The following is a 13,831-nucleotide window of genomic DNA, read 5'->3' as shown; positions in this document are numbered from 1 at the left end:
TTAGTAGATAAATGTAAACTAAAACTTAGATCTCATATTGTTCTAATATCGGCATAATTGTGGGGATAAATGGATAAAAACAAGATTCTACCATTAAAATCATAATTTAACAAACAAATCATTTTATTTTAAAAAGCATAATAATAATTTTAGTTTCTAAGTACTTTCGTCTCGATTTCTTTTTTCTTGATCACTTTTATTTTCATCTTCAAATTTTAATAATTTATTTTTTTTTGACAGAAATTGATTAAATCATTAAATTTACATACATGATAATTTGTGTATACTTTATAAAACTTCAAAAAATATAAAAATTATTTAAAAAGTTAAAAAATTCTTTAAAAAATCCTAATTTTTCTAAAATATTTCCGTGTCAATAATAAAATATATATTAATTGTCATCACACTACCGCATCACTACTGCAAAATATTAATAAATTAATAAGCTTTTTAGTTAAAAGAACATAATGTGATTAAATTTTAAAATTTAGTTAAAATAATAAAAAATAAGCTAATGCAAAATAAAAAATTAAACTAAATTTGTCATTATTTTATTTTAATTTAAGTTCTTGTTTTTGAAGCCATTTCTTTTTTTTTTTCTAAAAAAATAGCGGTTTCTGTTTTAAAATCATATAAGTTTAAGACAAAATGTATATATTTAGATAAATAAAAGTACATAAATTTCACCAAAACCAGATATCTTTCATATAAGATAATTATAGGAATGTAATTACACATCAACTTGGGCAAATGGAAAATTACTATTGATCCACCAAAAGCACTCTGCCTCCAAACTCAGTAAACAAGTGAAAGAGAACTAAAAATATATTATAAACAAATAAAAAAATACAAAAACTCACCCATGAATTCATTCACACAATTTACAAAAATACAAATGAATAAACATACATTTCCCACACCCGACCTTTCCGTCCAAATGAACAGCTAATCATGGTATTGGTTGATACATTCATTCCCAAAACCAACCTCTCCATCCAAATGATCCAGCTAATTGGTTGGTAGCATTGCATCTATGGAGGTCCCAATCTGGCCTGTGAGATCCGATTAGCATAAATTGTAACCAGTCGCAGCTGTGTGCTGTTAAGCCCTTCCAAGTGTGGCAAAAATGCTTTCCCAAGCATTATATAAATATCGACCAAACAGAATACCACAGTCTGTAACCATCAACAAAGTATCATGCAATGAGTCACGAGACATCAGACCTCAACAATATCCAAGGAAAGTGAGAAATCGGCAAAATACAAATACGAATTCATGTATTGTAATCTTAGGCAATAGGGATCATGCCCCAGCCACACTTCAATAACACAAAGTAGGAACTAATGGGACTCCTGCCTCTAAAGCACAAGTTGAATGGCTAGCACCCTTCAATTATATGCATTGAATAGGATGGAGCCACCGTGGCAAAATTCATTGAAACGGAATGTTTGTGCATGTAGTTTTTTATACCATTATCCAGAAGTCAGGACATCCTGGAATGTTTCTGCATGTCTTTTATGAGAAATCCAATCTTTGTTACAGGTTTTTGAAGGCGACACGTCAAACAGCAATCATATCACTTTAAAAGTATAGAGTGGCTAGATAATGTAAATGGTAATGCAATTTCTACCACCAGAAGATAAAATTCTCGCCGTTCTCTCAAATCTCAATGGTTCTCTCCTCCACCACATTCACCCTTATCCGTTTCTTTCTTTCTACTTTCTCCAACCAATAAAAACCTAAACTTGAGGCATTACTCTATAATGATAAATTTATAAAGCACGAACATAAGTATTACCTTACGGACATCTGCACTCTGGTTTCCAAAAGCTTCAAAAATAGCAGGCAAAAATGAAGGCAATAGAGACATTAGATCCTCCTGTGATAGCTGGCCCACAAGCTGAACAGAAAAGAAAAGGGTTTAGAAATTTAATCTCAACACAAAAATAGCAGGAACAACCTATTTCTAGGAGCAGTATAAAAGTAAGAGGAAAAGCAGACAGAAGTTTTAATCCAGATAGACAGGAAAACAATGAGGATTCCTAAGAATACAGCAACTTTATACAAGCACATAATATATCTTGCTGTATTCAATTGTGCACATCACTTAGGCCATAGACAGAAAAGAATACAATTACCTTTTGACAAGGCAATCCTTCTTTAATCATTCATCAAATAAATATCTCCTTTCATCTGCCTCCCCAACCCACCATTCCCCTTCTCTTCCCCCTGTCATGTTTGACATTAGCACCAAAGTTCAAGAAACATAGATTAAGGTAAACCACAGCACCTTTAACTTACTCTCTTTTACTATGCCATACTTAGATACCAGTGACTCTTACCCATGTTTCACAGATTGGTTTTCGACCCACTATTCATACCCACAATGTGCACAAAACAGTTTAGAGCAAGCATAAAAAGTGGTACACCATTCGTATCCTATAGTACCATGAGACTGCAGAAAAGAAAATTCTAAGATGCATGTCTCCTTGCATGCAGAATCTCAGCCAGAAATTGTCAGGGAAAAATATAAATTCAACAATTTTCACTCAAATTAAGATTCAGAATAAATACCTTTGTTAAACAGTTTATGCAAATAACTAGAGTCTTCTCATCTTCAGTAACTAATAAAGGTACAATAACCTGCAACCCAGTTATCTGAAAACATCAATGCCAATAACCTGAAACCAGAATGAAAATGCCAAAATATTCTCTTCATTTGTAGTAGGAAAACAAGTCAGACTTTTGTGACAGAAACCACATACACTTAAACATCTGAATGGATCATACTGAGACATAACAGTGTTCAAGCAGTTCTCAGCTTCATTTGAAACCTAAACATGGAGCAGACAAATTGAGATGTTGGATAGGAGCAAGAACATTCTAAAAGAACAGATTGAAGGAAAGTAATTACTTTGGGAACAATATCCTTTGTTACATGAAGCAGCTTCTCAATTACTATTTCAACAGAATCTTCCATAGCATCTTTCTGGAAGTATGACAAGTCAAAAAGGAGGAAACAAGAGCACACTTCCACATTAATGAAACAGAAAACCCATAATGTCTCAAAGTACTTATATAGTGAAATCTGAGCAAACCTGGTTTTTAAGCATTTCAACTATCAATGGCAGGGCAAGTTCTCGGATAGAGGAATCGGAATCATCTAAAACTTCAAGTAGAGTTGTCAAAATCTGATTGAAGTACTGCATAAATACAATTAATATTACAAGCCAATTAGCATCAACATAGAATAGCATATTTGACATAAAAGGGGAGAGGACATGTTCTTTTGTAACGGTATCATACGGTCAAGGAACTTTCTAGTTTCAACTGAAGAAAACCCCGTTTGAATCAAAGTTTTATAAGAACTTATATGGAAACAAAAATACCTTTGTCCAAATAGAGATATCATTAGCCACAGAAATTTCAATTAATTGCTGAAGTGCACCACGCTTACTGGCTGTAGAGCTCTCATCAATCCCATTGCAGAACTAGGAAACACAGAAGAAATCATTCATTAAGTGTGAAGTTCTTGAAACATAAAGCACCATGAGAAGTCCAGAAATCTATTTTCTCCAAGAAACTCGATTGCCAAAACAATTATCACCCAACTCACCAGGTGAAGAATTTTAGGAATGCTAGGACCTGTATCTGGCATAGGGCTAATCTTTACAGGTGCAGGTTTGAGATGATTAAGATCCAGCTCTGATGAAATGTCATGATCACAGGCAACCCCTTTAACGTCCACTAAAGAATCAAATCTACTTGGACCGTTAGTTTCCAGATGTGGAGTAGATAGACCTTCCATGTTAACACTACTTTCCAAGTTCTCTACTTGTCCCATTTGAGATCCCAAGTTCTGATCATTAGAATTAACCATATAAGACAATTCTTTGGTTTTGGAAGGAAGAACATCTGCATTTGAACTGATCCCGAAGTTCTGAAATAAGTTAACCTGAGTTTCATCAGATGTTTCCTGGCCAATAGGGCCAGTGATCAGGGTTGAATCTTGAGTGGAACCCTTCCTACCACCTTCACTATCAACGGAACCAGAAGAATACCTTCCAAGTAAAAGGCTCTTCTTGGACACACCAACATATCCTTCTTCAGACCATGTTCCAACAGCATCATATGGATCATAAGATGACTTAGACCGCTGTCTCTCTTTCTTGTTCTGCAAATAGCTTATCAGGTCCACCTCAATACGAGGTGTGTACTGTTTAAGGGCCCGTCTCAAGGAATTTTGTTCTTCAACTGATAAACTAAGAATAAAATTTAGAACAGCAATCGCATCAAATGTGAATATACAGATATAATGCAAGAAATAGCCGCATCCTTAAGCTTGGTATTTTTATCATGGACCAAAGGTTTCAATTTAGCAAGCCATAACATCAGGATGCCAATATTACTAGAACCTTCAGAATTCGTAGCATGCTTGTTGAAGGAACTAATGGAAAACTCAATAACAGCTAGCTTTGCCTTTGGTGATCGCTGTTCATCAAGAGAACGTAGCAAAGCAGGTAAAAGAGAATCTATGCTATAAGTTTTGCTAACAATTCCCAATGTTGTGGAGCAAGGTTGCCTAACCGACTCCTTTGGATCAATTAACCGCGAGAAAACATGGGGTAAGATCCTTTCCATGTAACTCTCAAAGGGCTTTCGGCATGATGGAATAATATCTGCAAGTGTTGAAAGAGCAGCCTGTGCAACTTTATGGTGAGGGTCATCCAAGTGCTGGAAAAACAATTTCATTACCTTCATGAAATTTTGATTCACTTCCAGAACACCTTTTGGACCCTGCTGCAACAAAGACTGGAGATACATAAAAGCAGCAACTCTGGCACACCAATTAGAACTAGGACTAAGCCCCTCACTTAGGGCTTCGGTGAGAGAAGCTGGACCATCAACATAATTTGAAATCTCACCAAGTGACGGTTGGTTATCATCAAAAATCTTTCTCCTTTCAGCAGAGATCCGCCCAGATACATGCTTTCTTGAAAGTGGCCTCTGGAAGTTTGGAATATTATTGTTCTGTGAATGCCTGGAGTTTACATCTCTATAGGGCATGTCAAAATATTGCCTGTCAATATGTGGTTTTATAAACCGACTGGCCTCTCTGATACCGGTGTTATCTTCAATAGAACCTCGGTCTGGCCTTACAGTTGCCCTCCTGGGAGAGTATGATGATAAAACTGGAAAAGACTCAGTTGCCACATTACTTCTATATGACAACTTGCCTGAATCTTTGGAAGTTTGAGTGATGATATCAGACATAATCAGATCACCATTGTGGTTACCACTTTTACCAACAGTAGAGGTGATTGATTCTAGTCCTAAAGAGCTTGTGAGACTATTAGAAGCTGAAACAGCAGCAGGGAATGGTGGATCACGAAATGATGGAGGGTCAACTCCTGCACTAGTGGGAAATAAAAGAGAAATTTAGCCACTCACAATTGAATCAAATTTCACATAATTTCAGACAATTATCACTGCATAATTTAATAACCTAAAGAATGAAACTTCAAGTTTAAATTAAGTAAAAGATAGAAAATCCATCCAATACCTAGAGCCAAACTTGTCGACCTCTGTTTTTCAGATATGTCCAGACCTCTAAGCATACTTTCAATAGCACTAACTTTCTGTTTGCTTGCATGCAATACACTCTCTAGAGTACGCTCAGCACCTTTACCTACGGGCTTTGATTGGGAGAAATTCAACCCAGAAGAGAGAGATGTCCCTGAGGACAAGCTTGAAGTTCTGTCCATTGCAACTATAGCAGACGTTCCATATCCAGGTACATTTAAAGTAGCAGAAGTTTGTGAGGTAAATGAAATCTTTACATTTCTGTCACGGAGAGATGGAGAAGCATGCCGCCTATGCATCCCTCCATCTTCTTCATTAATTATCTATGCAAAAAGCAAGATTGAAAAATCACAATCTAGGAAATGGAATTATTCAAAATTTCCATCAAATGGAGAAAGATATATATACCCTTTGAATGGCAGGATCAAAGGAGGAGAACAAGCGACGAGAACGATCTGGCCAAGTTTTGGTGAACATTCTGTAGCACATTCTAGCAGTTGATCGTACCTATAAAGTTCCCAGTTCACTAATCTTATGGTCAAATTTTAACATGGGCTCAAACAGGTATAAGCAATGGGTAAACAACATTAAGTTTTAGGAATTAGCATTGCCACATGATGTCATCTTTCAGATTACCCAATTTATGAGAAATATAAGTTCATTAAAATGTCAAGTGAGTTGGACAAAAAAAAAACAATGTCAAGTGCAGCATCAGCCTTTCACATGATGGGCTGACTTCATGACTATGTACACTAAACATCAGAGAATAAAATTGATTGGCAACATAGATACCTCACTAATGGCATCAGCAACACAACACCTAATCAAATCCTCATATAAATCAGCTGATCGCTGTATTTCTGGTGCATCTGGCCAATGTTCAAGTATCAACAGTGCATATTCACAGCACCTACAGAATGAAGAGAAAATTGAGTAGATAAATAACAAATAAAAGAATTCATCAAAAAATTAACTGGGAATACCTGGCACGGAGTACAGCATTACGGTCATTCTTTGCACAATCAGCTATGCGGGGAAGCACGCGGGCAACTTTGCAGTTATGCAACATCTGCAAATTACAAAGGAACATCAAAATCAGGAAACCGAAAACAGAAGTGGAAAAAAAGGAGAGGATATATAAGAAAATTAATACCATTTTTATGCAATTATCTGCAGACTCTGCAATTACAAGCACAGTAATCACAACCAACTTGAAAAGGACCTGATTGTCATAACATGAAATTAGCAAGTGCTTATGAGCGTACAAAATTTTATATTACAAAAGAAGGCTGCACTTACTGGGATGAACATCTCAGCACATGACTCGAATTCTCCCAAGAACTCCTTTGATAAGAAGCACAACAAATGGCAAGCCTGAAAACAAGGAAATAAACTCAGAAACAGCTACATATGCAAAGCCAGAAAAGCACTTATTGGATAGGAAAGTAAACAAATGTCGTCAACTCAATCACTGCTCTTACTAAGTACCTAAAGATAACTAATGCCATTGTATACAGTTCCATCCACAAGAGACAAGAAGATAAAACACTATGCACAAACTTGAAATGTCACTAGCTTGGCTAGGTGCAGTGAAAGAATATTAAAAGCACCACAGAAGGAGGGACAGACAAGCTCCATAGTAAAAACTTACAGAACCGTAACTGCAAAGCCAGAGGCATATAAGAATTCTAGCAACTCACAGAAGCAAAAAAAATTAGAAATATTTACAGTCTTTACCAACAATAAAATCCTTTAACCGTGATCTCTACTCAATACAAAGTTTTCAGCAGGTGGATTAGCCGAAAACACCCTTCTTGGAGCTTTTGAAAAGGGCAGGTGATGGGTCAGTAATGTGTTCCTGATCATGAACCTTCAGTATTTTAATATATAAATATGTTCTACATGTGTACCAACACTGGCAAACTCAAGAAAAAATAACAGAAATTCCAGCGATTCATAAATAATTCAGAAAATTCACTAAATCATTCTAAACAAACCGGCAGTGAGCTTAACATAAAGGTATTTAGAAATATAAAGTTAAAAAATTTAATTGCACCAGACATCCCTAAACTCTGACCCTCATTCTAAATTGGTCCCCAAACTTCAAAACGCTCTAATTACATCCCCAAACTATCAAGGTTATATCAACCAGGTCCTTTCGTTATTAAAACTGTTAAATGACACGCCAAATCTTATGTAGATAAATTTAAACTGATTTATTTTTAAAAAAATTAAGACATTGCAGCACAACTTTTAAAAATAAAAACTAAAAAAAAAAGTAATATTAAAAAACAAAGAGTGTACGATAAAGCATCCGTAAAAGCTTCAAAAACCTCAAAACTAAGATGTTTACAACATCCATTTTAACAATATTCATTTTTTTCTTAAAGTTCTCATTCTAGATTATGTCGTATAAGATCTGACATATAATTTAACAGTTAAATTAATAATTTTAGTAATGGAAGGACCTGATTGATATAACATCAGTAGTTTGAGGATGTAATTAAAATGATTTGAATTTTGACGACCAATTTAGAAAAAAAGGTCATAGTTTGGGGATGTGTGGTGCAATTAACTCAAGGTAAAAAAATATTCAACAGGAAAAAACATACTGTTGTAGCTAGTATAAGCAATATAGAAAATAACACCATAAATAAAATAAGAACACAAGAACTAAATCTACTAATATATTAGATAAAAAAAAGTGTATGAAAATCAGCACCAGAAGACACAATAAACATGGTATACACCTGCTTCACAATGCTTGACCTTCTATCTGATAACTGTGTACTTAGTGGGCCAACAAGCTGCTTCAAAAGTCCCCGGAAACATGGATAATCAGCAGCACCTGTTTATTCACATTAGTCTTCATTGTTAAAACCCCTAGCTCTCAACTTGTAAATCATAGAGAAGGAATATGCCATATAAAAATGGGCTTCTGTTAGCAAATAGAGCAAATAAGAGGGCAAATTTGGAGATGTCAAAACCAAGGGGAACACATTAAAAAGAGAGAAAACTCAGGAGTTTACATACCTGGGTTTTGACATCTCTTTAAGACTAAGAATTTTCTTTAAACACAAAAGGCATAATCATTCATAACTGTTCATCTAACAACACAACTCAATGATTTTTAATAGTATATACACATGAGCAAGAGCAAGATTGGAGGGAAGGTTGGATAGAGAGTGGGTATCTACCTCCAGAAACAAGGCTTTCAACTCTCTGCATTGCAGCAATGCGAATGGACCAATCTTTTTCTGGCATAAGAGTAGAAGCAATTTTCTCAAATTCCCTTATCAGCTCCTTATCTGAGTAAACTTTAATTGGATCTATGGATTTTTCTGTGGCATCAATTTCACCTGTAAAAGGCAGAATAGCAACCGCCTCAGTGACATTTAAGTCCTTGAAACATGACCTAAAGCAAGCACCATATTTTGAAATATATATAACATCAACTTCTTTTAACCATCAATGTCAATAAAGTAGCCAATATTGGAAGAAGGTTATTCATTAGAGTATTCAGAGATCACATATCATGAAAAACATCCCAAACTACTTTCAAGAAGAAAAAAATCATTGTTCGATATACACAGGTCCAAACCTCCCAAAAGAGATGACTCCCTTGAAGAACTCTTGGCTCGTGGACTGCTTTTCTTGACGTTATAGACGACAGGCTTTCTATCTCCAGCAGCAAGACCACCCAACGTTCCATTTGAAGGTCGAACTTGCATCTCAGTTTTCTCTAGTCTGGCATTAATATCTCTCACCTGCAGTTATATGCTATATTATACAACTCACAGAGTAATAACACCCATACCTTTCTTCTAGAAGGAAATGTAATCAACATTAAAGGATCAAAACTAATGTTATCATTTATGAAACTACATGTTAAATTAAGTAGACTTAACAGGAATGAGAATGCAGAGGGGGAGGGGAAGGGTGTAACTGAGCCGTTAATGTGAAGTCACAAAAAAATGAGAATATCATTCATCTGCAGCTACAAATAATTAAAATCAAGGCTAGAGAATGGAATATATTATTCTAAAATCAAATATTCACCATAGATGCAGGAAGCTGATGGCGATGAAGTTCATCACGAAATTGAGTTCCAGCCTGCATATACATTTCCTGGAAAAGAAATAATGTGATCAGCATTATGCAACTAGATGTGACAAAGTAATGACTCATGAAATTTCTAAGAGTAATTTGTCAAGAAGAATGGCAATAAGTGGACATATAGCAAAGAATTACTTCTCAGTTAATGCAACATTTATTAAACATCAATAGCAGAAATACAAAAAAGAAACCGAAAATTAACCTAATAAATAATCACTGTATAGTTCTTCATTATTAAAGACCTACATGCATCAATAGAAGCAAAAAACTTTTTATAAATAATTCACATTAATACTAACCTAAGGAGCAGATATTTCATGCCAAACAACCCATGTCAAACTGAGTTCATGAACAAGAAAGGAATGCAGAAAATTGAAAAGAGGGGTGGGGATCTAAACTTGAGTCGCAAGAAATCAAATTGAGATGATTTTTTTTGTTTATATGCTAAATATAACTAAGAGAATATTTTTGGCACAACCTACTGATATCAAATTACATAAGCATTGCTTTTGACATTTTAATCGTAGCCTAGGTCACAGCAAGCTGTCAAGAAAAATTTTTCTAGTTTTTGTTTTCCAACAAAAAGGAGTCCTGACCAACTTAAGTTTTTAATGTTTTCCTGACTAGAAAACAGATTCAGAACCCTGATGTTTGTGCCTATTGATTTTTTCATTATATTTCTTTGTCTTCTAAAGGCAAGTAAAAAACTTATTGCAAGCATATCAACATGTTTTTCCCTAACTGATAGGCAGAACAGCTGCCTCTGAGAAAGCCCACCTATTAGGATTCAGGCTATCATTTGTATATTTAGGAAAAAGCGAAAGTTCCTTTAAAACATCGATTAGAAATTTGAATATGACCAAAACAAGAATAAGAAAATATCAATTCTTACTAAACCTAAGTTAGAAATGTTGTTGAGCTCTAGTAAAGATAATACTAGAAGACAACTTTCACTGACCTCAATGCACAATATAGCAGCTTCACGAACACCGGGATTTGAGTCATGCAACATCTGCAAAATCTGATAAATAAAGAAATTTATATATGTCAACTTATCTCTGTCACACATACATTTTGGAGAAGTTAATGACTAATGAGCATACGGGGGGGAGAATAGCCCGTTGAAGTGGAAGCTCAGTAGATGCAAAAAGACTGATTGAGGATGTGACTGTCTGGGCAAATTCCTCCCTAACTCTCCAACTTCTATGCGTCCAGCCGTAAGAGCCCGCCCTTTCAACAATAATTGTTGGAGAAGAAACCTGGAATACAAAATAATCAGTATATTTTACAGATCAAACTAATTGTTTACCACTTATCTTAAAATAATAATTCAAAAAACTCAGCAAGGCACTCAAATTGATACTTACTCCAAAATATAATTGCAAAACATATAATCTAGTCCCTTTCCTTATGAAAACAGATATAAAAATAAAACCATAAACCACCGGGCATTGAAAAGAAATTTAAAAAATAAAAATTGCAATGGACAAATTCTTGAGGTTGTCCACTCCCTCATTGTATCACTAATCTTACTTGAAAATGCATATGGATTAAGGAAGTTACTACTTTCCACAACATAAAACAGAAAAGAAAAGGAATACTTAGATACAAAAGCAAATAACATTTATGAAGACTTCAAAAATACAGTGTACTTTTATAGAGAACAAAATGCTGCATGATTTTACTAAATTGGAGATGGGTTTCAGTAATTTTGTTAACTTCCAATCTATTATGGTTTCATTTCTACCATTTTCTCTTTCTTTTTTGACCAACCTTTAGCAAGCAAAAAGCAAGTGAAAGAAACGACCACATAATGGGATCCAAGAAAAGTGAAAAAGCTTTTGACAACTTGTATTCTTACTAAATTGTCCATAGCCATTATGACAATGCAGGTTCTTAAGTCTTGCTTTAGAGTGAGAACTAGAAAAGAAAATCTTAAAAGCTAATGCTTTAGTTCTTCACAGCAGACTTTTTAAACCACACTAAACATAAACGTATCTTTTGAGAGTAGAAGAGTATCAAGCATCTGCTTTTCAATAACATATGATAGCCATAGAGGTAATTGCATGAGGAACCCTAATTCACGAACTTGCTTTCTTAGTAGTATTAATAAAAAATTAAAATGGAATGAATGACTAATCCCACAAGAAACATGGAAGCCATCCCGAGGTAATTAAGGATGGTAATTATTCAATTGCATAAAAGCATTCACTAATGACTTCTACAAAGCTAAGGTAACTTTAGAAAGCAATAAAATAAGGAATGAGTTAGGTTTCCATTTACCAAGAATTGCGAAGACAAAAATGATAACGAATTATTTTAAGGTAAAACAATTCGGAAGCCCTTGACTCATTCAAAGCTAAGAAAAACCGTATTTCCTATCTCCATGAATAAAAAACATTCTGGTACGGTAAAGTTCCACAAAGCGGAGGGACAAAAGTCTTCCATGGATTGATATGCATGAAAGTCAGTTATAAGAAGGAAAAGGAATTATACTAGCAGTAGACAATCAATAACATAAAAGGAAATAGATAGCAACTCTACCTCCATGAGAGTGAGAAGTAGGCGTCTCGCAGCGTCTCTGACGGTTTGCTTAGCGTCACCTAACCGTTCAACAACCGCGGGAACAAGCGCGTTGAAGTGCAACTTCAAGTGATCACCAGAGAGGACGGCGGCAGAAGCAAGTGCCTGGAGAGCGCCCTGGGAGACTCTGAAGTTGTTGTCGTTGAGGAGATCCATGCAGCAATCCACGAGCGAAGTAACCTCCGAATAAGTCAGACTCTTTCTGGAACCTTCGAGGAGGTGGTAGAGACGTTCCACAGCCGCCATTCGCTCCTTGGTGTCTTTGGCGCGTGCCAGCTCCAGTGCCTCCTCCATCTGGATCCCGATCCTGTCCTCAGATCTAAATTTCTCAACCAATTCCAGTAATTTGGAAAAAAAACAATAAAAATGAAAATTGAGGAAATGTGTTTGGCAGAGAGGAAAGAAATTCAATTAAAGGCAAGGAAAATGATTGTTATTGGTAAAGAGATACTTAGCGAAGAAGTTGCGCTTATTTTCTTTCTTATTAATTTTTCTTTTCTTTTCTTTCCTCAAAAAGAAATTATCATTACGGATGAAAGGAGTAGAGATGGTAAAGTGGACTGAGATTGACGGAGAAGATGATGAAAGTGTGTGGTTCAGGTAATTAAGGAAACTGCCCATCCCTTTTGTATTATTTTACGAGTTTTTGCCATTCTTTTTTTTGTTTTCGCGCGAGACTGCGATGTGCTCTTTTTTTAGTTTTTTTTTGTTCAGTTGTAACCGTCGTAAGGATAACACAGGGATGATCGGATACTTCAGATTTGGAATTTACTAGTCCAGCTATTTTTTGGTTTAAAATTTCTAGTTATTCTTTTATTTCAAACAACTTACTTTCCCTATTTTTTTTATTACATTAACTATCGAGTAATTATTTTTTATTTTAAAATGTTTCATTAATAAATTTAACAGAAAATTTTCAACAGAATTAACAATTAAACAAAAGCAAAAAGAATAAAATGCATACATAACATATATATATAATGAATTACCTACCAATACATCCGATAAAACTCAAATTTAAGGGATGATTTACCCATATATGCTACAAAAAAGAAATTTGACCATTTATACTAATTTTTTTAATTTACCGATATATATTATTTTTAGAGAGAGAAAAAAATGTGTCTAACAGGCACGTTTCACTTTGTGAAAATAATTGTCGCAATTCATTGAATTGTTGTGGTGAATGAGGTTTTTTCTCAAAAACAGCGGAATCAATCCGTTGGTGTTTGGAGTCGGGAGTTGAATCCCCAAGAAGAACATCATCGACAATCACGACAGTGGATGAAGGAACGGCAAGAGGAATGGCAGGAATTGAGGTGGAGGGTACGATGGTCACAATTGATTGAGGTAGCAAAGAGGGGGAATTATAATCTTCTTCCTCTTCTTCTTCTAACAACTCCTTATCCTCTTCGTCGTTATTATTGAGCACATCGTTGTTGATGTGTTTTCACAATAGAAAAAGGGAAACGTGTTGTAGGACACATTTTCCTTTCTCTCTCCAAACATAATATATATTGGTAAATTAAAAAAAGAACATAAATTATCA

The 13,831-nt window shown here is 35.0% G+C and overlaps 1 protein-coding gene across 1 annotated transcript; it reads right to left on the bottom strand.

Annotated features, from left to right (window-relative positions):
• Window positions 1–956: 956 nt before the first annotated feature.
• LOC107954647 (CLIP-associated protein) lies at window positions 957–13,096 on the bottom strand. Its single transcript, XM_016890262.2, is given in 22 exon segments — window positions 957–1,175; window positions 1,799–1,900; window positions 2,575–2,643; window positions 2,766–2,834; window positions 2,915–2,989; window positions 3,099–3,203; window positions 3,390–3,491; window positions 3,617–4,296; window positions 4,299–5,411; window positions 5,564–5,906; window positions 5,992–6,090; window positions 6,376–6,493; window positions 6,567–6,652; window positions 6,737–6,805; window positions 6,883–6,957; window positions 8,334–8,431; window positions 8,781–8,942; window positions 9,185–9,350; window positions 9,643–9,711; window positions 10,658–10,720; window positions 10,803–10,958; window positions 12,244–13,096. Coding segments are annotated over 22 exon segments (4,296 nt in total). The 5' UTR covers window positions 12,577–13,096; the 3' UTR covers window positions 957–1,031.
• Between the last annotated feature and the right edge of the window lie 735 nt (window positions 13,097–13,831).

The sequence above is a fragment of the Gossypium hirsutum genome, chromosome D07 (assembly GCF_007990345.1).
Source record: "Gossypium hirsutum isolate 1008001.06 chromosome D07, Gossypium_hirsutum_v2.1, whole genome shotgun sequence".
NCBI lineage: Eukaryota > Viridiplantae > Streptophyta > Magnoliopsida > Malvales > Malvaceae > Gossypium > Gossypium hirsutum.
This window is presented reverse-complemented; position numbering and strand designations above follow the sequence as displayed.